The 24385-nt window shown below is 45.3% G+C and overlaps 1 protein-coding gene across 1 annotated transcript in view; it reads right to left on the bottom strand.

Moving 5' to 3' along the window:
* Nucleotides 1-810: 810 nt before the first annotated feature.
* LOC110485545 (adenylate cyclase type 9) overlaps nt 811-24385 on the bottom strand; it is a 104574-nt gene continuing 80999 nt past the window's right edge. The window contains exons 5-12 of the mRNA XM_036949228.1: nt 19327-19544; nt 18926-19206; nt 15160-15262; nt 11588-11796; nt 11203-11362; nt 9501-9649; nt 7846-7875; nt 811-6564 (exon numbers count right to left, since the gene is read on the bottom strand). Of these exons, the coding sequence (XP_036805123.1) occupies nt 5145-6564; nt 7846-7875; nt 9501-9649; nt 11203-11362; nt 11588-11796; nt 15160-15262; nt 18926-19206; nt 19327-19544 (2570 nt within the window). The 3' untranslated portion in view covers nt 811-5144. The remainder of the gene's footprint in view (nt 6565-7845; nt 7876-9500; nt 9650-11202; nt 11363-11587; nt 11797-15159; nt 15263-18925; nt 19207-19326; nt 19545-24385) is intronic.

Genomic DNA, 24385 nt, shown 5'->3' with positions numbered 1-24385 from the left:
GATAGACTGTAGAGGGGGAGGGTTCGCGCAATCACGCCCTACGTAAACCTATGGTAAAAAGCTTTGAGGTGCGTCACACAAAATTCGCCTAGAATTCCGCTACGGGGCGGTAAGAGACCGTATGAGAATTCCTATTCACCGTAATAACTTGGTAATAAGTATGCTATTGATTCTTCACGTCAATATCGCTGTTGTTAAGGGAGGCAGTACAATGCATTGCAAAGGATAAATCATATTTGTATATTCTTCATTGTTGGATATAAAAACCAAACTAAATTCTTCATTGTTGGATATAAAAACCAAACTAAAATGTGTGGATCAACGCAGCTAGGCCGAAGTCTATCTGATCAATCTTCTCTAACATGAAATATGGCTAAAATGAAGATGACACAAGTAAACAAAAGTTTGGATCCTTTAATTTCTGTACTTTTCTTTCTTGATTTACCTGCCAGGCCTACCTTCCCACTGGCCTCATCTCTCCTGTGTATGTTGGCACACAATGCTGATCCCCCCCCCCCCCACGTCCATCTTCTTTGAATCAATGTCAGTGTGATGGACTTTGGACTGTCTAATAAGCCTAATAGGTCTCCACATTAACATTGAATTAACACATTAACTCTTGAATTAAGGACCAAAATATTTTACTATTGTACTTATGCTAGTTGCAGGGGATTGGTGGTTGTCATAATTATGGTAGAAATATTGCCGCACTTGCAGCATCTAAAATACTTATTTTGACACAAGCCCTTGAAAGATCATACGTAATATATCACTCACAAAGTCACCCAGACAGCCAGGCAGATGACACAACAGTTTGATATGGAAGTGTTCTCCTGTTCATCGATTTTCACAAAAAGTCCAAATCTGGCTCAGGCACATGTACAAAAAGTTGAAACAAAATCATAAATGTGACATCAAATACATATTGCATATGTACATACATAGTGAGTGCCTTGTGCAACTGTATACAGATTATGTTCATCGTGTTTAAAAATGATACATTGGCTATGGTTAATGTGCACAATAACAAATAAACAAACAATAGCACACTGACTGATTGAAAAATGGCAAATATAAACAAGCAAAAAAACACAATAACATACATCTCAGATCAACAAATTTAAACACTTTGGCTTTTTCCAATATCGTTATCCCCAGTGTGGAAATAACACATGGAGCTAATTTACTATAGTTCATTTACCATAGCGGTGAAAGAAAGTGAGTGTGCAATTTAATCGCGAGTGAATTATCAACTTTGTTTTTGCTTGTGATGATAGTTTGAATGTGCTAACACACCCACAAATATTTAGTATACCTGCACCTCAAACAGTAAAAAGAGGAAGAAAAACTATGTTTTCTCAACAATTCAAATTGTACTTACTAGAGTGAAGGCCTGGTAAAAGGACTTTTTCTGTAAAAAGAAACACAGGCCCAGACACTGGTTCAGTTCAAACAATATATATTTAATCTATCTGTTCCATGCGTCCTTGTTAAAGCTTATGTTAATTACTGAATAATTCGTTTGTTCGTTGTTGGCTTTTGTCTCCCAATTCGTATTAGATATTGTATAGCATAATTATCCTGTATGGCTTAGTTGGGTCCTGTATGGCCTGGTTGGTAGGGCATAGCGCTTGTAATGCCAGGATTGTGTGTTTGATTCCCAGGACCACCCATATGTAAAATGTATGCATGACTGTAAGTCACTTTGTTTAAAAGTGTCTGCTAAATGGCATATATATTATATATTCTTTTGAATTGGGCTCAATTAAAATAGACTTCTGGAGGCTTTATCCATGTCATGAAAGCTAACAAACAAACCCTAAGGTTGGTTAGAAATGTCAAGAGAGGCAAAGAAAGAAATCAATGACTAATTGCGGGAGTGTATGGGTGAGAAGTGGTAGCAAAAAGCATAAGTATGTCCACGCAAACACACAGGCAATCACACACACACACACACACACACACACACACACACACACACACACACACACATACACACACACACACACACACACACACAGAGCAAAGTGGTGAAAATTTCAGACTCAAACAAGCAAAGTCAAAGTCATTCCCGCCCATTCCTCCCTTTTTACCAGAGAGCACAGAGTTGGAGACAGTTTCGTTTTTACTTCTATTCCCTTTTTTATTTCTCAGTATTGGTGAAGGTTTTAGTAAGAGGGTGACATGCCCATATCCCTCCTCCGTGTTCTGCCTAGTTCCCTTAAAAAAAAAAATTGTCCCTTGGATACCAGTCTTGGTTACTGTGCCCTTTCACTCCAAACTCAATACAAATCGCTACTGTACTCCTCCTCACTCTAACTAACAACATAAATACAAGTGTGATTCAATGCACAAACACTTACTTAAGTAATCATAAACCAGATAGATACACGATTGATGGTAAATACGGTATGCTTCTGTGGAAGTGAAAGATAAAGTGTGGCTTTTTTTCATGTGTGATAAATAAAAATATATCCAAATATTTAATACAAAGATCCACAGTACTTTAATTCATAATATAAAAATGGTGTGTGTCGAATTATTAGCTATAGTCAGATATATAGAACCTATGAATGTGCTACAAAGTTATTGGAAGTGGAAAGGCATTTGAGGATAAAAATATCAAGAAGGCTGACAATAAGCCACCAAACTACATCCACACAAGATGTCTAATAAAAGGCACTGACATATTAGAAGTACATATTGGTGGTAGGTAAACAAAAGTCCCAAACTCTAAATAGACTCAGCATTTTGGCAAGGGTACATTGGCATAATATGAACAACATATAGCACTTAATTCCGATGTAATACTATTTCTAGATCTTTTTATGGGCACTCACCTTGAAGTTATAGGCCATCTGCTTTGATTCGTATCGTATGTTTATAACTTGTCTGATAGCCCACTTAAAGACCCTTAAACTAGCTCTTATTGGTTCTCCCTGCAGTTTAGAGTAGAGGTATCCCAAAAGATTACTCATCAGATCCAAGTCCGAGCATCGACCATTAGGAATTAAAACACAAAACTGACCCTTGATCAGCACCATGGGGCAACTTCAACTTTCAGTCTTTCTCCTTAGTCAAATAGACTTGGGGGGAAAAGCACACACGCACACATACACACATACACACATACACACATACACACAGATTTTCCTACTACTTTCTGTCTGAAATGTAAGACACAAAAGTGACAGGGCTACAGATGAATCCCCTATAGACCCTTCCTTTCAGAAGTAAAAGCTTGAGCAGAAAAGAGGGGAAAAGGCAAGGTGAGAGAAAAGAGAAAAGCGAGGGAGCACGGAAGAGACCTTGGGCACACCACCCTTCACATAGAATTCACAGAGAATCAGTCAGAGAGAGAGAGAGAAAGAAAAAACCAAGTGAGCAAGATGTTGATTTTCTCAAAACAGGAGTTGCAGTTGGAACTGCTCAAGGCGATTCATCATTTCATAAAACATACAATCATCATCATTGCTATCATCATCATACTAACTCAACAAAAAATATATTTTTTAGGCACTACAAAAAATGTACTCGAAAAGGAAAACTTTGAAAAATATAGGTTGCATTGCACCCAAATAATAACTTGATGAAAGTGGCACATTTTAAGTACATTAATACAGTAGAGCCTCCCTCATGCAGAGGCTGTGATTGGATAAAAGATTAAACGTCCCACCCCAACCAGCATGTCACACAAAGCTAAAGGCAGCCGTGATTAGCCATTGGTTGAATCTGGTGTCGGTCAAAATCATTTGTTTCTGTGGCAACTAACACAATGGATAGAACTTCATACAAACTTGAGTTTTCACTTCAATACACATTAATACATGTTATAACATGTTAATAAACTGTTTGTAATGAATTCTGTTCCTTTTGGCGAATGTCATACTTTTAACACATATTATCCCTAAAGATTTTAAGTGCTTTCCCATTTTGATATAACCAAATAGTCCCTTTAATTTCCAACACTATGATTCCCTTAAACGATTTTTAGATGTGTGCTTTTTCAGTATACTTGTTAGAGTATAATCGTTACTTGAGAGTGCTATAACGTATGTGTTCAGTTTTCTTACTGTCAAGACTGTTTGGTATGGGCTACCATCCCAATTTGCCATTTCCATTTAGGAGAGGTCTAGGAGAAGTTGTGTGAGACCCAGCGAGGAGATCTGTGGTTCTGACAGTTATGTTCCACAGACCACTTAAAGAAGCTGTACGGAAGTTTCTTTAAAAAAAAACGTGTTTCCTGTAAAGTTGTACATAAAAAAGTGTCAGTGTGAAGATAAATCCCTATGTTGGTTTTCCCTTTAGTATTGGGTCTATGTAGCACATCACAAACACTCTAAGCCATCGTCTCAAAGCAGAAACACCAATAACACTGCTTTTTGTCATTCCCTTATTCTACCCATAACTCCCTGCTTCTTACCCATGATCCACCACTGTCTGGCACGTCATTTATTTCCCTTTACGGTCAGGCGAACAGGCTACAACTGATCAAGTGAAAAACTGAATATGGCACAAACGACAACGATACAATAACTAAATAAATTGCATTGAAAAAACAACTTGTAGTAAAAGAACCACAGCATCATCGGTAGACGAGGTTTGAAATAGAAAAAAGAAGTCATGCTAAAGATTGTTCCAACCTTTTTTGTGTTTTTGTTCCATATTCATTTCTTGTTCGTTAACGGTTCTTGTCCTGAAGGCACTTCTTTACATATCAACCAAAGCATAAGACAAATAAAACCTCAACACCAACAAGCAAAAACCCTTTCTCTACTCCTCCTCCTCCCTCCCCCTGCTTTATATTGTGCCACAATAACTGTGCTCAACACAGCCCTCCCCCTTCCTATAGAAAAGTGATGAGACATCATTGCTTGACTACAAGTCAATGTCCAAAGGTCACTCTGTCTGCAGTCACATTTCATCATGTGAAAACATCTGTTTTGGTTCAGAAAGGTGATTAATGGATAAGTTAGGGGGGAAAAACTACCCCCATCCCTACAAACCTGTATCTGTAGCTACTTCTGTCTTCAGCTCAGCTCAGAGAAAGGAGTGCTGATCGAGGATCAGTTTCGACTTTAAAATCATAATGAATAGGATTATATGGATAAGGGGGAGCTGATCCTAGATCAGCACTTGATGGATCAAAGGCGTGACATGAAATCCTCCTTATTGAGCTTTGTCAGCTCATTCGCTTCCTCCTCTTCCTCTTCCTCAGGCTGTGCCAAGGTACAGGGTACTAGCTCCGGGTCTAGGTCCAGGGTAAGGGGGTGAGGGTCCGTGCCCGTAGCAGCGGGGTGGCCAGCCCCAGTTTGGGGGATTCCTGGTGGAGTTGGAGGAGCGTCCCTGTACCCCTCTGCCCGATCTGCCCTCACCCCGCAGGACTTGGCCGGGCCTGGCTCTGGCCCTAGTCCTGAAGGAACTACAGGAGGTCCTATGGAAGAGGCTTGGGGGGTGAATGTGGAGGAAGAGGAGGATGTGGGAGGAGTGTAAGAAGAGGATAAAGGAGGAGGGGCTGGCGCATTGGCACTTGCATCAGAATTGGTCGTATTAACGGCGTCCCCTTCCCCCACGGGTCCAACGGCTGCCTGTGATTGGACAGGTTTCACCGGGGGCAAAACAGCAACTAATTGATGTGGCTGTAGCCAAGGCTCAGCCAATAGCTGCCCACCTCTTTCAGCGCTCCTGGGATACAGGAAGGTCCTCATTTGACCTTTGCCCTTGACGTTGACGGTACCGCGGTAGTCAAACTCTAAGCCCATTCCGCTGAGCGCCGAGTGGCTCTCCTCACTCACCTGTACCCGACACTCCACCCCTGTAGAGTCCATGCGACTCGCAATATTCACTGTGTCTCCCCAGATGTCGTAGAGCAACTTGGTAGTGCCGATCACCCCCGCTGTCAGGGGACCATGGTTGAACCCGATACGGAGCTTAAACCCAAAGCCTAGCATGTTTTTATTGAAGTCGTCCAAAACACCCATCATCTCGAGGGCGAAGTCAAACAGCGCCCTCAGGTGGTTAGAGTTTGGGTGGGAGTCGTCAATGCACTGTTGAGGGTTCAGCCCGGACGCCGCCATGTACGTGGCGCCGATCGTCTTGATCTTCTCCACGTTGGCGAAGTCCGGTTTCCGTAGCAACTCGTCGAAGTCGCCGATGAGCTCATTGAGCACTCGGTAACACTCCTTCCCGCCTTCGTAACTTTCCTCGTAGAATTCAGAAAAATTCACAATACTCGCAAAGATAACCCCGGCGTTGTCGTGATTTTTGGAGTACGACTGGGTCACCTTGAGCTGCTCGGCGACATGGATTGGGATGATGTTGCCTAGCAACCAGTCGGCCTGGTCCCGCATGTTCTGGATCTTGACGCGGTGCTTGTCGGCCTCTATGTTGCCATGGTAATGGAGACGGTAGCTGACCTCAAACTCGTGGTTCAGGAACCAGACCAATAGGAGGAGGAGGAAGTAGGTGAGTACTGCTTCTGGGACCAGTAGGTCTAGGGGTCTCACGGGGTCCATGGCGTCTGGACGTGGTTCTGGAGTGGACCATGTCTCATTGGTGAGGTTACTGGAAAAGAGAAGGAGAAAATTAGAAGAGGGCAGGAGGTAGATGAGGGCAGACAGAGAGAGGAAGGAGTGGTGTGGTGGCTAGAAAGAAAGAGAGAGAAAGAAAGGAGGGTGTAGAGAGAGATGGGTAGACAGAGAGAGAGAATGTGAGAGATAAAGCGAGAGAGAGATAAAAAGGGAGGGTGTAGAGAGAGGTAGACAGACGGAGCCAGCCAGCCAGACAGTCATGAGACAAGACAAACAGAAAGACACACAGAGAGACAGACAGACCTAGAGACAGACAGACCTAGAGACAGACAGCCCTAGAGACAGACAGACCTACCGAGAGAGAGACAGACAGACCGAGAGACAGACAGACAGACAGACAGACAGACAGACAGACCGAAAGAGAGAGAGACAGACAGACAGACCAAGAGACAGACAGACCGAGACACAGACATACAGACCGAGAGACAGACAGACCTACCGAGAGAGAGAGACAGACAGACCTAGAGACAGACAGACCTACCGAGAGAGAGAGACAGACAGACAGACCGAGAGACAGACAGACAGACAGACAGACCGAAAGAGAGAGAGACAGACAGACAGACCAAGAGACAGACAGACCGAGACACAGACATACAGACCGAGAGACAGACAGACCAAGAGACAGACCGAGACACAGACATACAGACTGAGAGACAGACAGAAGGGAGGAGGTTGATATCGATACGCAGCAGTTGCATTACCATGAACCACACCCATTCAGTGTCTACCGTACCACGCTATACATGCCAAGCACTTTCACAACTTAAATCACTTGGCTATAGGCTCAAAGATACACATCGTAGCATCAATTCAACTCATTCTCCCTCTTGTTAAAAAAGGCCAACATGGTCCTTCATGCTCTATGTATTATTCGAGATCCTCTACCTGCAGCATCTCTCCCACAGTTGAGCTTAACCCGTGACTCGTATAAATAGGACCAGCTAGCCAGTCTGACTCACAGAACCTGTCCCAAATGGCACCCTATTCCCTATGGGCCCTGGTCAAAAGTAGGGAATAGGGTGCCTTTGAGATGCAGACATAGCCACTGCTGCTGACATTTAGCTGCTATGATTACACCAGCCATACTTCACAGTTTGAGAAAAGAGAGGAGAGGAGAGAGAAAAGAGAGTGAGAGGAGAGAGAGTGAAGAGAGGGAGAAATAGAAAGACGGGCCCCTCTTCTCCCCTTTCACCCCCGTCACCCTCCCAAATGTCACTCATCCATCAACATGCTGCGTCTCCATGGCAACACTCACCCCATCGCTGGAGAACTGTCATTACTGGAGCTGCAAGACAGAGTGACTCCCGTCAGTTACACACACACACACACACACACACACACACACACACACACACACGGCTGACTAATTCATATCAACCTCTTAGAATGACTCCTGTGAGTTAAACACAAGTGTGATAACACATTCCAACACACTCACACTCCAACACACTCCAACACACACACAACTTGGCTCACAAACTGATGAATATAAACATTTCCTAAGAGCCAAGGGGAGAGAGAGGTATATTGTGTATTTAATGTGCATATTGTGTATGTCATAAAATGCTGACTAACGGCTGACTAATGGCAAATAAACTGCAAGCTATACAATTGAAAAATAAAATAATTATAGCTTAAAGTTGTACCATTATAACATAAGGTATAACATCTTCATAATGTTGTATAGGTTTCCCCCCGCTTCCCTCTAGAAGGTGGAGACAGTCCAGGTGCATCAGACTGTTAAACAGTCACCACAAGCCGGCCTCCGCCCAGTACCCTGCCCTGAACTTTAGTCACTGATACTAGCCGGATACCACCCGGTACTCTACCCTCCACCTTAGAGACTGCTGCCCTATGTACACAGTCATGGAACACTGTTAACATCCTGTTTTACCCACTTCATACGTATATATACTGTATTCTAGTTGATCATCCTATATAACTACAGCTCTACACACCTTTTCTATTCATATATTGTCCATAATGCCTATACACACAATCATATACAGTACCAGTCAGAAGTTTGGGCACACCTACTCATTCCAGGGTTGTTCTTTATTGTTACTATTTTCTACATTGTAGAATATGTCAAAACTACGAATAACACATGTAATAATTCACCCCTCATGTAGTAACTAAAAGAGTGTTAAACAAATCAAAATATATTTGAGATTCTTCAAAGTAGCCACCCTTTGCCTTGATGACAGCTTTGCACACTCATGGCATTCTCTCAACCAGCTTCATGAGGCAGTCACCTGGAATGCATTTGTTAAAAGTTCACTTGTGGAATTTCTTTCCTTAATGGGTTTGAGCCAATCATTAGTGTTGTGACAAGGTTGGGGTGGTAAATAGAAGATAGCCCTATTTGGTAAAAGACAAAGTCCATATTATGGCAAGAACAGCTCAAATGAGCAAAGAGAAATGACAGATCATTATTACTTTAAGAAATTCAAGAACTTTGAAAGTTTCTTCAAGTGCAGTCGCAAAAACTATCAAGTGCTATGATGAAAGTGGCTCTCATGAGGACCGCCACAGGAAAGGAAGCCCCAGAGTTACCTCTGCTGCAGAGGATCAGTTCATTAGAGTTACCAGCCTCAAATAGTTCAAGTAACAGACACATCTCAACATCAACTGTTCAGAGGAGACTGCATGAATCAGGCCTTCATGGTCAAATTGCTGCCAGTAAAACACCACTAAAGGACACCAATAAGAAGAACAGACATGCGGATTGCTAATATTTATATATTTCTTAATTCCTTTCTTTTATTTTGGGGATTTTGGTGTATTGTTTTGTATTGTCAGGTATTACTGCACACACGTGATAACATCTGCAAAATATGTGTACGCGAAAATGTGTATTGGATTAAAGTTCTGAATGGGTCGTAAATACGTATTGGCTGTAGTACTAACCCTGTCCTGTTGAGGGGGCTGTGGAGCAGCACTAGTAGAGCCACACCAACAGCTGTGGCCAGGGCAGATCTCATCCAGAAACTCAGCTGGCAGAAGTTACAGTACTGGATGATGGCTATGGTCACTGCACAGCACAGGAACATGGTTACCTAGAGGGAGGACACACAACATTTGTTTGTGTAAACTGAAATTCCAATTTTCATCAATGCTTCTCTATGAGAAGAAATCGGGAATTGGAATTTCAGGTTATTTCCCAAATTGACTGAATTGAAATGGAACTTGACCCTGGTACACAAGAGTACTCACACAATATATTACATATGGTAACATAAACATACTTCCCCACCAACACCCTCAACACACTCACACCTGTGAGCACATGCCTTATGCACACCAGTGGCATGGGTGAACACACACCCACACGCACATCAATAGTTGAATCCCCTGTAGAGTAGTTAGTACAGACTTATGATGACAACTTAACACAACTCTCTTCCCTCCCTCCATCTCTCTCTCCATGCTTCCATCCCTCCCTTCCATCCCTCCATCTCTCTCTCCATGCTTCCATCCCTCCCTTCTATCCCTCCATCTCTCTCTCCATGCTTCCATCCTTCTCTTCCATCCCTCCATCTCTCTCTCCATGCTTCCATCCCTCCCTTCTATCCCTCTCACACACATCTTCTCTTTCTCTGCCATATTATTCATCACTCTCGTCCAATCCATCCCTCTCTTTCATCCCTCCATCCATCCATCCCCCTCTCTCTCTGCCAGGTATCCCTCTCTCTTCCATGTTTTGTGTATGTGTGTGTGTGTGTGTGTGTGTGTGTAAGTGTATGGGGGATCCTTGCCAAACAAGATATCAAAACACACCAGCTTGACTTGTGAGCAGTCATGACTTGGGTGCATCCCACATGACCCCCTATTCCCTATATAATCAAATCAAATCTAATTTATTTATAAAGCCCTTCGTACATCAGCTGATATCTCAAAATGCTGTACAGAAACCCAGCCTAAAACCCCAAACAGCAAGCAATGCAGGTGTAGAAGCACGGTGGCTAGGAAAAACTCCCTAGAAAGGCCAAAACCTAGGAAGAAACCTAGAGAGGAACCAGGCTACGAAGTCCTCTTCTGGCTGTGCCGGGTGGAGATTATAACAGAATATGGCCAAGATGTTCAAATGTTCATAAATGACCAGCATGGTCAAATAATAATAATCACAGGCAGAACAGTTAAAACTGGAGCAGCAGCACGGCCAGGTATAGTAGTATAGTGCACTACCTTTTGACCAGAGCCCTATGGCAGCAGCTCCGGACTCAGAATAAGGCTAGAGAAAACAATGTGCAGTGTGTAGTTAGCCTCTGCCCAAACTAGGACCTCTATCTCTTCCACATAAAGGATTTGATAGGAGGAGAATGTCAAAAATCTGTGAAACAAGTATAGACCTCTCCATTTTCCATTGACTGTTTCTCTCTCTGAAACACTGGCACTTTCTAGTGGGTCCTACAACTGTGGACTAAGTATAACTCAATGCTCTTGACACTTAGTCCCACACACTTGAGAACACCTTTTATTGTAAATAGGTGTTGTTAGCAGTAATGCATTTGCCATCTGTCATCTCGACCAGCGTTCAAACCCCTTTTGACGATCCCTGACTAGAACCCCATGTCTGCCCTCCTCCTTTACCCTCTCTATCTCTCCTTACCTGGATGGGCAGGTGGAGGCTGCAGGCGAGGTGTGAGAACACGGACACGGCAGGAAGTGAGACCAGCACGGCCCCGATCACATGACGGGGGATCCAGCCTGACACCACCCTCAGCAAGGTCTGGGTACAGCTCAACACGTTGTCCAGGTAGAACGTCATACTGCAGGGGGCCGAGGGCGAGGAGGTGAGGAAAGGAGGGACAAGTAAATAGCAATAAAGGACAACATTGTGATACACTGACTCACATCCCTATCAGTTCATTCTCTCTCCCTCCCTCCCTAATTTCTCATTCCTCCATATAGCAACAGGGAGACCAACTCCAGCAGACACTTTTCACTCTACCCACCCTCTCTCCCTCCCACTATCTCCCCCCTCCATCTCTCACCGTATGGACAGCACCAGGGAGACCAGCTCTAACAGACCAGCAGCGGTAGCCAATCCCAGGACGGTTGCCGGAGGCGTCTCCATGGTGACCATGGGAACCAGGAAGCAGGCCAAGGTGAGGGCGAGGAACACAGAGCAGGATAGGAGAACATCCAGGAAGGAGCTGAAGGTAGGGCTGGCGAAGGTCTGCACCGGGGCCTGGGTCTCCACCTGGAGGGGAGAGAGTAGTCAGAGACATAGAGAGAAGGTCTGCACCGGGGCCTGGGTCTCCACCTGGAGGGGAGAGAGTAGTCAGAGACATAGAGAGGTCTGCACCGGGGCCTGGGTCTCCACCTGGAGGGGAGAGAGTAGTCAGAGAGATAGAGAGAAGGTCTGCACCGGGGCCAGGGTCTCCACCTGGAGGGGAGAGAGTAGTCAGAGAGATAGAGAGAAGGACTGCACCGGGGCCTGGGTCTCCACCTGGAGGGGAGAGAGTAGTCAGAGACATAGAGAGGTCTGCACCGGGGCCTGGGTCTCCACCTGGAGGGGAGAGAGTAGTCAGAGAGATAGAGAGAAGGTCTGCACCGGGGCCTGGGTCTCCACCTGGAGGGGAGAGAGTAGTCAGAGACATAGAGAGGTCTGCACCGGGGCCTGGGTCTCCACCTGGAGGGGAGAGAGTAGTCAGAGACATAGAGAGGTCTGCACGGGGGCCTGGGTCTCCACCTGGAGGGGAGAGAGTAGTCAGAGACATAGAGAGAAGGTCTGCACCGGGGCCTGGGTCTCCACCTGGAGGGGAGAGAGTAGTCAGAGACATAGAGAGAAGGTCTGCACCGGGGCCTGGGTCTCCACCTGGAGGGGAGAGAGTAGTCAGAGACATAGAGAGGTCTGCACCGGGGCCTGGGTCTCCACCTGGAGGGGAGAGAGTAGTCAGAGACATAGAGAGGTCTGCACCGGGGCCTGGGTCTCCACCTGGAGGGGAGAGAGTAGTCAGAGACAGAGAGAGAAGGAGAGGAGAAAGGAAGGGGAGAGGTGGTTCGACACTTGGGATGAGAGGGGAACCACACAGGGACAGAGAGAGAAGGAGAGGAGAAAGGAAGGGGAGAGGTGGTTCGACACTTGGGATGAGAGGGGAACCACACAGGGACAGAGAGAGAAGGAGAGGAGAAAGGAAGGGGAGAGGTGGTTCGACACTTGGGATGAGAGGGGAACCACACAGGGACAGAGAGAGAAGGAGAGGAGAAAGGAAGGGGAGAGGTGGTTCGACACTTGGGATGAGAGGGGAACCACACAGGGACAGAGAGAGAAGGAGAGGAGAAAGGAAGGGGAGAGGTGGTTCGACACTTGGGATGAGAGGGGAACCACACAGGGACAGAGAGAGAAGGTCTGCACCGGGGCCTGGGTCTCCACCTGGAGGGGAGAGAGTAGTCAGAGACATAGAGAGGTCTGCACCGGGGCCTGGGTCTCCACCTGGAGGGGAGAGAGTAGTCAGAGACATAGAGAGAAGGTCTGCACCGGGGCCTGGGTCTCCACCTGGAGGGGAGAGAGTAGTCAGAGACATAGAGAGGTCTGCACCGGGGCCTGGGTCTCCACCTGGAGGGGAGAGAGTAGTCAGAGACATAGAGAGGTCTGCACCGGGGCCTGGGTCTCCACCTGGAGGGGAGAGAGTAGTCAGAGACAGAGAGAGAAGGTCTGCACCGGGGCCTGGGTCTCCACCTGGAGGGGAGAGAGTAGTCAGAGAGATAGAGAGAAGGTCTGCACCGGGGCCTGGGTTTCCACCTGGAGGGGAGAGAGTAGTCAGAGACATAGAGAGGTCTGCACCGGGGCCTGGGTCTCCACCTGGAGGGGAGAGAGTAGTCAGAGACATAGAGAGGTCTGCACGGGGGCCTGGGTCTCCACCTGGAGGGGAGAGAGTAGTCAGAGACATAGAGAGAAGGTCTGCACCGGGGCCTGGGTCTCCACCTGGAGGGGAGAGAGTAGTCAGAGACAGAGAGAAGGTCTGCACCGGGGCCAGGGTCTCCACCTGGAGGGGAGAGAGTAGTCAGAGACATAGAGAGAAGGTCTGCACCGGGGCCTGGGTCTCCACCTGGAGGGGAGAGAGTAGTCAGAGACATAGAGAGGTCTGCACCGGGGCCTGGGTCTCCACCTGGAGGGGAGAGAGTAGTCAGAGACATAGAGAGAAGGTCTGCACCGGGGCCTGGGTCTCCACCTGGAGGGGAGAGAGTAGTCAGAGACATAGAGAGAAGGTCTGCACCGGGGCCTGGGTCTCCACCTGGAGGGGAGAGAGTAGTCAGAGACATAGAGAGGTCTGCACCGGGGCCTGGGTCTCCACCTGGAGGGGAGAGAGTAGTCAGAGACATAGAGAGGTCTGCACGGGGGCCTGGGTCTCCACCTGGAGGGGAGAGAGTAGTCAGAGACAGAGAGAGAAGGAGAGGAGAAAGGAAGGGGAGAGGTGGTTCGACACTTGGGATGAGAGGGGAACCACACAGGGACAGAGAGAGAAGGAGAGGAGAAAGGAAGGGGAGAGGTGGTTCGACACTTGGGATGAGAGGGGAACCACACAGGGACAGAGAGAGAAGGAGAGGAGAAAGGAAGGGGAGAGGTGGTTCGACACTTGGGATGAGAGGGGAACCACACAGGGACAGAGAGAGAAGGAGAGGAGAAAGGAAGGGGAGAGGTGGGTCGACACTTGGGATGAGAGGGGAACCACACAGGAACAGAGAGAGAAGGAGAGGAGAAAGGAAGGGGAGAGGTGGTTCGACACTTGGGATGAGAGGGGAACCACACAGGGACAGAGAGAGGAGGAGAGGAGAAAGGAAGGGGAGAGGTGGTTCGACACTTGGGATGAGAGGGGAACCACACAGGGACAGAGAGAGAAGGAGAGGAGAAAGGAAGGGGAGAGGTGGTTCGACACTTGGGATGAGAGGGGAACCACACAGGGACAGAGAGAGAAGGAGAGGAGAAAGGAAGGGGAACCACACAGGGACAGAGAGAGAAGGAGAGGAGAAAGGAAGGGGAACCACACAGGGACAGAGAGAGAAGGAGAGGAGAAAGGAAGGGGAACCACACAGGGACAGAGAGAGAAGGAGAGGAGAAAGGAAGGGGAACCACACAGGGACAGAGAGAGAAGGAGAGGAGAAAGGAAGAGGAACCACACAGGGACAGAGAGAGAAGGAGAGGAGAAAGGAAGGGGAAACACACAGGGACAGAGAGAGGAGGAGAGGAGAAATGAAGGGGAACCACACAGGGACAGAGAGAGGAGGAGAGGAGAAAGGAAGGGGAACCACACAGGGACAGAGAGAGGAGGAGAGGAGAAAGGAAGGGGAACCACACAGGGACAGAGAGAGGAGGAGAGGAGAAAGGAAGGGGAACCACACAGGGACAGAGAGAGAAGGAGAGGAGAAAGGAAGGGGAACCACACAGGGACAGAGAGAGAAGATAAAGTTCAGATTACTACTACTATAATGTGGTCAAACTGTTAGAACTGAAACATATTATACACACCAGCAGGGGGCTTCGTATGAACACGTGGTCAATACGGCTTTGACTGACACGGATTGAGGGTGTGTGTGTGTGTGTGTGTGTGTGTGTGTGTACCTCCTCCTGGTAGCTGATGCGGTAGGCTGTCTCCAGAGGTCTCTCCAGGAAGTTGAGGCTCAGCTTGTTGATGGGAGGCTTGAAGAAGTAGTCCTTCATCAGACTTGAAAGAGGAGAATAGATTGAGGAAAAGACAGGTAGAGGGTTTTAGGGGGGAATCCTAACTTTAACTCGACTTCTGCATGCATGACTTGAATCATCCATTGACATCTATGCATTATTTACATGATCATCGAGGTTAAGTGCATGCATCTCAAACTGGGATTCCTCCCTTAGTGACTGACTTAAAATATATACGCTGTCACCACTAATCACCACTGTTGGTAATCCTAAACCAGCCAAACCATAGACTGTTCTCTCTGCTTCCGCAAGGCAAGCGGTGCCCGTGTATCAAGTCTGACACCAGCAGGCTCCTGAACAGCTTCTATCCCCAAGCCATAAGACTGCTGAAGAGCTAACAAATGTCTACACAGACGATCTGTCTGTCTAAGTTGACCCTTTAGTTATTTTTATTCTTGCACTGTCTCAATGCACACTGACACACACTGACACGCTCAACACACACATCTATACTGTCTCAATGCACACTGACACACACTGACACGCTCAACACACACATCTATACTGTCTCAATGCACACTGACACACACTGACACTCTCAACACACACATCTATACTGTCTCAATGCACACTGACACACACTGACACTCTCAACACACACATCTATACTGTCTCAATGCACACTGACACACACTGACACGCTCAACACACACATCTATACTGTCTCAATGCACACTCACTCACACTGACACTCTCAACACACACATCTATACTGTCTCAATGCACACTGACACGCCCAACACACACATCTATACTGTCTCAATGCACACTGACACACACTGACACGCTCAACACACACATCTATACTGTCTCAATGCACACTCACTCACACTGACACTCTCAACACACACATCTATACTGTCTCAATGCACACTCACTCACACTGACACTCTCAACACACACATCTATACTGTCTCAATGCACACTCACTCACACTGACACGCCCAACACACACATCTATACTGACTCTATACACACACACACTCACATACAATCTTCATATACGCTGCTGCTACTCTGTTAATCATATATCCGGATGCCTAGTCACCTTACCCCTATACATATCTACCTCTATAGATCCAGTATCCCTGTACATTATAATATGGTACTGACCCTGTATATAGTATGTTTACCCCTATACATATCTACCTCTATAGATCCAGTATCCCTGTACATTATAATATGGAACTGACCCTGTATATAGTATGTTTACACCTATACATATCTACTTCTATAGATCCAGTATCCCTGTACATTATAATATGGTACTGACCCTGTATATAGTATGTTTACCCCTATACATATCTACCTCTATAGATCCAGTATCCCTGTACATTATAATATGGTACTGACCCTGTATATAGTATGTTTACCTCTATACATATCTACCTCTATAGATCCAGTATCCCTGTACATTATAATATGGTACTGACCCTGTATATAGTATCCGTACCCCTATTGTCACGTTCTGACCTTTATTTCCTTTGTTTTGTATTTATCCATGTTCAGGGCGTGAGTTGGGTGGGCAGTCTATGTTTGTTTTTCTAGGTTTTGGGTATTTCTATGTTTCGGCCTAGTATGGTTCTCAATCAGAGGCAGGTGTCATTTGTTGTCTCTGATTGAGAATCATACTTAGGTAGCCTGGGTTTCACTGTGTGTTTGTGGGTGATTGTTCCTGTCTCTGTGTTTGCACCAGATAGGACTGTTTAGATTTTCGCACATTTATTGTTTTGTTAGTTTATTCATGTATAGTTCCTTCATTAAAGAACATGAATAACCACCACGCTGCATTTTGGTCCGCCTCTCCTTCACCACAAGAGAACCGTTACACCTATACATATCTACCTCTATAGATCCAGTATCCCTGTACATTATAATATGGTACTGACCCTGTATATAGTATGTTTACCCCTATACATATCTACCTCTATAGATCCAGTATCCCTGTACATTATAATATGGAACTGACCCTGTATATAGTATGCTTGTGTTCCTAGCTCCGAACAGTTTAGTAGTATCTAACAGCAGTGCAGTAGTATCTAACAGCAGTGCAGTAGTATCTAACAACAGTGCAGTAGTATCTAACAACAGTGCAGTAGTATCTAACAACAGTGCAGTAGTATCTAACAGTGCAGAAGTATCTAACAGTGCAGTAGTAAATAACAACAGTGCAGTAGTATCTAACAGTGCAGAAGTATCTAACAGTGCAGTAGTATCTAACAACAGTGCAGTAGTATCTAACAGTGCAGAAGTATCTAACAACAGTGCAGTAGTATCTAACAACAGTGCAGTACTATCTAACAACAGTGCAGTAGTATCTAACAGTGCAGTAGTATCTAACAGCAGTGCAGTAGTATCTAACAACAGTGCAGTAGTATCTAAAAACAGTGCAGTAGCATCTAACAACAGTGCAGTAGTATCTAACAGCTGTGCAGTACTACCTAACAACAGTGCAGTAGTAAATAACAGCAGTGCAGTAGTATCTAACAACAGTGCAGTAGTATCTAACAACAGTGCAGTAGTATCTAGCAACAGTGCTGTAGTATCTAACAACAGTGCAGTAGTATCTAACAGCTGTGCAGTACTACCTAACAGCAGTGCAGTACTATCTAACAACAGTGCAGTAGTATCTAACAGTGCAGTAGTATCTAACAACAGTGCAGTAGTATCTAACAACAGTGCAGTAGTATCTAACAACAGTGCAGAAGTATCTAACAACAGTGCAGTAGTATCTAACAGTGCAGTAGTAAATAACAGCAGTGCAGTAGTATCTAACAACAGTGCAGTAGTATCTAACAACAGTGCAGTACTATCTAACAACAGTGCAGTAGTATCTAACAGTGCAGTAGTATCTAACAACAGTGCAGTACTATCTAACAACAGTGCAGTAGTATCTAACAACAGTGCAGTAGTATATAACAACAGTGCAGTAGTATATAACAACAGTGCAGTAGTATCTAACAACAGTGCAGTACTATCTAACAACAGTGCAGTAGTATATAACAACAGTGCAGTAGTATCTAACAACAGTGCAGTACTATCTAACAACAGTGCAGTAGTATCTAACAGTGCAGTAGTATCTAACAACAGTGCAGTACTATCTAACAACAGTGCAGTAGTATATAACAACAGTGCAGTAGTATCTAACAACAGTGCAGTACTATCTAACCACAGTGCAGTAGTATATAACAGTGCAGTAGTATCTAACAACAGTGCAGTACTATCTAACAACAGTGCAGTAGTAAATAACAGCAGTGCAGTAGTATATAACAGCAGTGCAGTAGTATCTAACAACAGTGCAGTACTATCTAACAACAGTGCAGTAGTATCTAACAGTGCAGTAGTATCTAACAACAGTGCAGTACTATCTAACAACAGTGCAGAAGTATATAACAGCAGTGCAGTAGTATCTAACAACAGTGCAGTAGTAAATAACAACTAGTCCTATCAACTAGTCCAGGGTCAGCTTTAGACCGTCAATCATTCCACTAAAGCCACCTACTACCTCCCAACTTTAATATGCCCCTCTAAACTGGTTCAGGGTCAGGGTTTATGACTGAACTCTGATCTAGGTTATTTAGATGTACTGAACTCAAAACAGTTCATAAGTAAAGCCAAAAGCCATCATACTCCCTCCGGTCCTCACCTGTCCTCCTTGATGACATCAACAAAATGGACGTCACTCTTCTCCCTGAAGTTCTTGGAGCGTAGCGGGATGAGGGCGGAGTGGTCCATGCCTGTGCCCCCCGGTCCCGCCCCTCCTGGACCCCCCATACCCAGGCTGGTACCCGTCCCTGTGCCCGTACTGGTCTTCTTTTCTTTCTCCTGGAGCATGTCACATAGAGAGCTCTGGCTGGCCATCACCGAGTCCTCCAGTGGAGGACTGAGAATGCCATTCAGAGCCCTGGGGCTGCAGCCTGGAGTAAACTACAGAAGAAGAAGGCGAGAGAGGGATGTGTGTTAGATAAGTGTGTGGTGCAGGTGTGTGTTATTAGTAGGTGTGTGTGTGGATGTGTCGTTGCGTGCCAGGATAGGCGTGTGATCTACCTTGGCGCTGTTGGTCTTATGTTCATCCTGGCATCCATTCAGTCCGGCCCCCTCCTCTGTCTGCTCCCCATTCACAGTGCAGGACACACAGAGGGAAGCAGCCCCCCCAGGCATGAGGGCAGAGGTGTGGGGGCGAGGGCACGGGGTCAGGATGTCCTGAGAGCAACCACACTGAGCATGCTCTAACTTCCTCCCTGAGATCAGGTAGGTCTTCATCCCTGCAGAGGGGAAACGCACACTTAATAATACACAGACAACCACCATAACACACACACTTAATAATACACAGACAACCACCATAACACAAACACTTAATAATACACAGACAACCACCATAACACACACACTTAATAAAACACAGACAACCACCATAACACACACACTTAATAATACACAGACAACCACCATAACACACACACTTAATAATACACAGACAACCACCATAACACAAACACTTAATAATACACAGACAACCACCATAACACACACACTTAATAAAACACAGACAACCACCATAACACACACACTTAATAATAAACAGACAACCACCATAACACACACACACTTAATAATACACAGACAATCACCATAACACACACACAATCAACCCAGCAGTTGCACTGTGCAGTCCGACAGTCAGACAGTTAGTTAGTCAGTCAGTCAGTGATTCAGACCTGCCGACAGAAGGTCAGTCAGTCAGTCAGACCTGCCGATAGACAGTCAGTCAGTCAGACCTGCCGATAGACAGTCAGTCAGTCAGTGATTCAGACCTGCAGACAGACAGAGAGAGACAGTAATATAAGCTGTGGTGTATCACAGTGTGTTTGCACAACACCAGAGACAGTAGTGGCGGAGTTAAAGGGCAATTCCACCACTTTTCAACCTCATTTTCATCATCGCCAGCACAATACCAGTGTATATGGGAAAAATGTTATATCTGATGACATCATCAAAAGAAAAATAATGTCACAGAGATGCATGAGGACCTTTCTTCTTATTGTTTTAACCACAGATCAGTGAAACGTGCCGTTTTCACATATGTAGAGACACTGGCATTGTGCTGGAGATAATGAATATGAGGTTGAAAAGTGGCGGAATTGCCATTTAAAGGAAAGATCCACCTATTTGAATGTTATGTAGTTTTTGTGCAGCTCTGAATTATGTTTTATCAATTACAGGGGTCATTTAATGTTTTCATGTGTATCTGAGCTATTGCCGTTCAGGCTGGCAGAAATACAACTGGCATGATGAGTTTTGTAACATAGTCATCTTTCCTTTAACAATGATGTGGGGCAAACAAGGAAATACACAAACACTGGATTACTAGAAGTGGCCAACGGCCAGCCGGTATCAGCCTGTTCAAACACGCTAGAGCTAGTTGGGCTAGATAAAGGTACCATAGTTCATATACAGCTAATACTAGCAAGGCTCTCATAATTTTAAACATGGCTAATGCTAGGCAAGTTCAAAAAGAGCTTATACTAAGAGCTTGTACTAACTAGGCTAGCAAGTGCTCTCACAGTTCAAACACAATGCTAGAATAGGTTAGCTAACCGCTCTCACAGTTCAAACACAATGCTAGAATAGGTTAGCTAACCGCTCTCACAGTTCAAACACAATGCTAGAATAGGTTAGCTAACCGCTCTCACAGTTCAAACACAATGCTAGAATAGGTTAGCTAACCGCTCTCACAGTTCAAACACAATGCTAGAATAGGTTAGCTAACCGCTCTCACAGTTCAAACACAATGCTAGAATAGGTTAGCTAACCGCTCTCACAGTTCAAACACAATGCTAGAATAGGTTAGCTAACCGCTCTCACAGTTCAAAATGAAATGCTAGCCAGGCTAGATTGATGTCTCACAATTCAAACACAGCCAATACTAGGCTAGGTTAGCTAGTGCTCTCATTGTTCAACATTACTGATGCTAGCTAGGCTAGCTCTCATAATCGAAACACAGTGGAAGCTCAGGGGATTGTAAGCAAATAGGAAAAATGTAAAACTAATTTGAATTAAAAAAAAATATTTTTAGGAACTAGTTTGCTGTTCCTGCACTAATGCAAACGTTCTCTGAATATGTTTTTATGAAAAGTGTGTATCTGTGAATATGTTTCAGATAAACACACATAAAATATGTATCTAGCTACATGTGATGTGTCAGCCTTTGCTGTGAGTGTATTTGATCTGTATATTAGTCAGCTCATGTATAAGTGTGTGTGTACGTCAGTTTGTACGTATGAGTTTGTGTATGTGTGTGTGTGTGTGTGTGTGTGTGTGTGTGTGTGTGTGTGTGTGTGTGTGTGTGTGTGTGTGTGTGTGTGTGTGTGTGTGTGTGTGTGTGTGTGTGTGTTTGCACTAGCTCTTTACTGAGTGAGTCACACACTCATATTGTGCTTCTCTGTTTCTCTCACGTGTCTTTTAGAATCACCAAGGCTGAGAGCCCATTCATCTCTTCTGTCTTTAAGTTTCTCCCTCCTCCCTCCATCACTCACTTTCCTCCATCACTATCTATCTTTCTCCCTCCTCCCTCCATCACTCACTTTCCTCCATCACTATCTATCTTTCTCCCTCCATCACTCACTTTCCTCCATCACTATCTATCTTTCTCCCTCCTCCCTCCATCACTATCTATCTTTCTCCCTCCATCACTCACTTTCCTCCATCACTATCTATCTTTCTCCCTCCTCCCTCCATCACTCACTTTCCTCCATCACTATCTATCTTTCTCCCTCCTCCCTCCATCACTCACTTTCCTCCATCACTATCTATCTTTCTCCCTCCATCACTCACTTTCCTCCATCACTATCTATCTTTCTCCCTCCTCCCTCCATCACTCACTTTCCTCCATCACTATCTATCTTTCTCCCTCCATCACTCACTTTCCTCCATCACTATCTATCTTTCTCCCTCCATCACTCACTTTCCTCCATCACTATCTATCTTTCTCCCTCCATCACTCACTTTCCTCCATCACTATCTATCTTTCTCCCTCCATCACTCACTTTCCTCCATCACTATCTATCTTTCTCCCTCCATCACTCACTTTCCTCCATCACTATCTATCTTTCTCCCTCCTCCCTCCATCACTCACTTTCCTCCATCACTATCTATCTTTCTCCCTCCTCCCTCCATCACTCACTTTCCTCCATCACTATCTATCTTTCTCCCTCCTCCCTCCATCACTCACTTTCCTCCATCACTATCTATCTTTCTCCCTCCTCCCTCCATCACTCACTTTCCTCCATCACTATCTATCTTTCTCCCTCCTCCCTCCATCACTCACTTTCCTCCATCACTATCTATCTTTCTCCCTCCATCACTCACTTTCCTCCATCACTATCTATCTTTCTCCCTCCTCCCTCCATCACTCACTTTCCTCCATCACTATCTATCTTTCTCCCTCCATCACTCACTTTCCTCCATCACTATCTATCTTTCTCCCTCCTCCCTCCATCACTCACTTTCCTCCATCACTATCTATCTTTCTCCCTCCATCACTCACTTTCCTCCATCACTATCTATCTTTCTCCCTCCTCCCTCCATCACTCACTTTCCTCCATCACTATCTATCTTTCTCCCTCCTCCCTCCATCACTCACTTTCCTCCATCACTATCTATCTTTCTCCCTCCATCACTCACTTTCCTCCATCACTATCTATCTTTCTCCCTCCTCCCTCCATCACTCACTTTCCTCCATCACTATCTATCTTTCTCCCTCCTCCCTCCATCACTCACTTTCCTCCATCACTATCTATCTTTCTCCCTCCATCACTCACTTTCCTCCATCACTATCTATCTTTCTCCCTCCTCCCTCCATCACTCACTTTCCTCCATCACTATCTATCTTTCTCCCTCCATCACTCACTTTCCTCCATCACTATCTATCTTTCTCCCTCCTCCCTCCATAACTCACTTTCCTCCATCACTATCTATCTTTCTCCCTCCATCACTCACTTTCCTCCATCACTATCTATCTTTCTCCCTCCTCCCTCCATCACTCACTTTCCTCCATCACTATCTATCTTTCTCCCTCCTCCCTCCATCACTCACTTTCCTCCATCACTATCTATCTTTCTCCCTCCTCCCTCCATCACTCACTTTCCTCCATCACTATCTATCTTTCTCCCTCCATCACTCACTTTCCTCCATCACTATCTATCTTTCTCCCTCCATCACTCACTTTCCTCCATCACTATCTATCTGTCTCTCTCCTTCTTTTCACTCTACCACTTCCATTGGCAGACACACCACCATAAGAAGACGTGCTCTTATCTCATTTCCCGGTCTCTCTAACTCTCTAATTCAATTCAAGGGGCTTTATTGTCATGGGAAACATATGTTAACATTGCCAAAGCTAGTGAAGTAGATAATATACAAAAGTGAAATAAACTATACAAATGAACAGTAAACATTACACATACAGAAGTTCCAAAAGAATGAAGACATTACAAATGTCATATTATGTATATATACAGTGTTGTAACAATGTGCAAATGGTTGAAGTACAAAAGGGAACTCTGTCTCTCTACACCTCTCTCTTGCATCTCTCTCTCTCACACCTCTCTGATTCAGAGGGGTTGGGGCTCCCAAGTGGCGCAACATTCTAAGGCACTGCATTTCAGCGCTAGAGGGATCCCTACAGACCCTGATTCGTTTCCAGGCTGTATCACAACCGGCCGTGATTGGGAGTCCCATAGGGCGGCACACAATTGGCCCAGCGTCGTCTGTGTTAGGGTTTGGCCGCCATTGTAAATAAGAATTTGTTGTTAACTGACTTGCCTGGTTAAATAAAACATTATTATTTTATAAATGGGAAAGACATTTCAGTTGAATGCATTCAGTTGTACAACTGACTAGGTATTCCCCTTTATCTCCCTCCCTCTCTCCACCCCTCAAATCAGTTCATGAGAACCAAAACCCACCAGACTCTATCTCTCCTCTCTCTTCTGTTGCCAGATCAGTCACTGTCACTGGTGTCACTGTGAACAACATACCTAATATAGTAATCTATTCTATTCTAGCCTGTCTGGGTCTCCCTGGCTGTCCCTGGGTGTGTGTG

This window comes from Oncorhynchus mykiss, chromosome 17 (assembly GCF_013265735.2).
Source record: "Oncorhynchus mykiss isolate Arlee chromosome 17, USDA_OmykA_1.1, whole genome shotgun sequence".
Taxonomy (NCBI): Eukaryota; Metazoa; Chordata; class Actinopteri; order Salmoniformes; family Salmonidae; genus Oncorhynchus; species Oncorhynchus mykiss.
The sequence above is the reverse complement of the archived record's forward strand: the minus strand, read 5'-3'. Positions and strand labels throughout refer to the sequence as shown.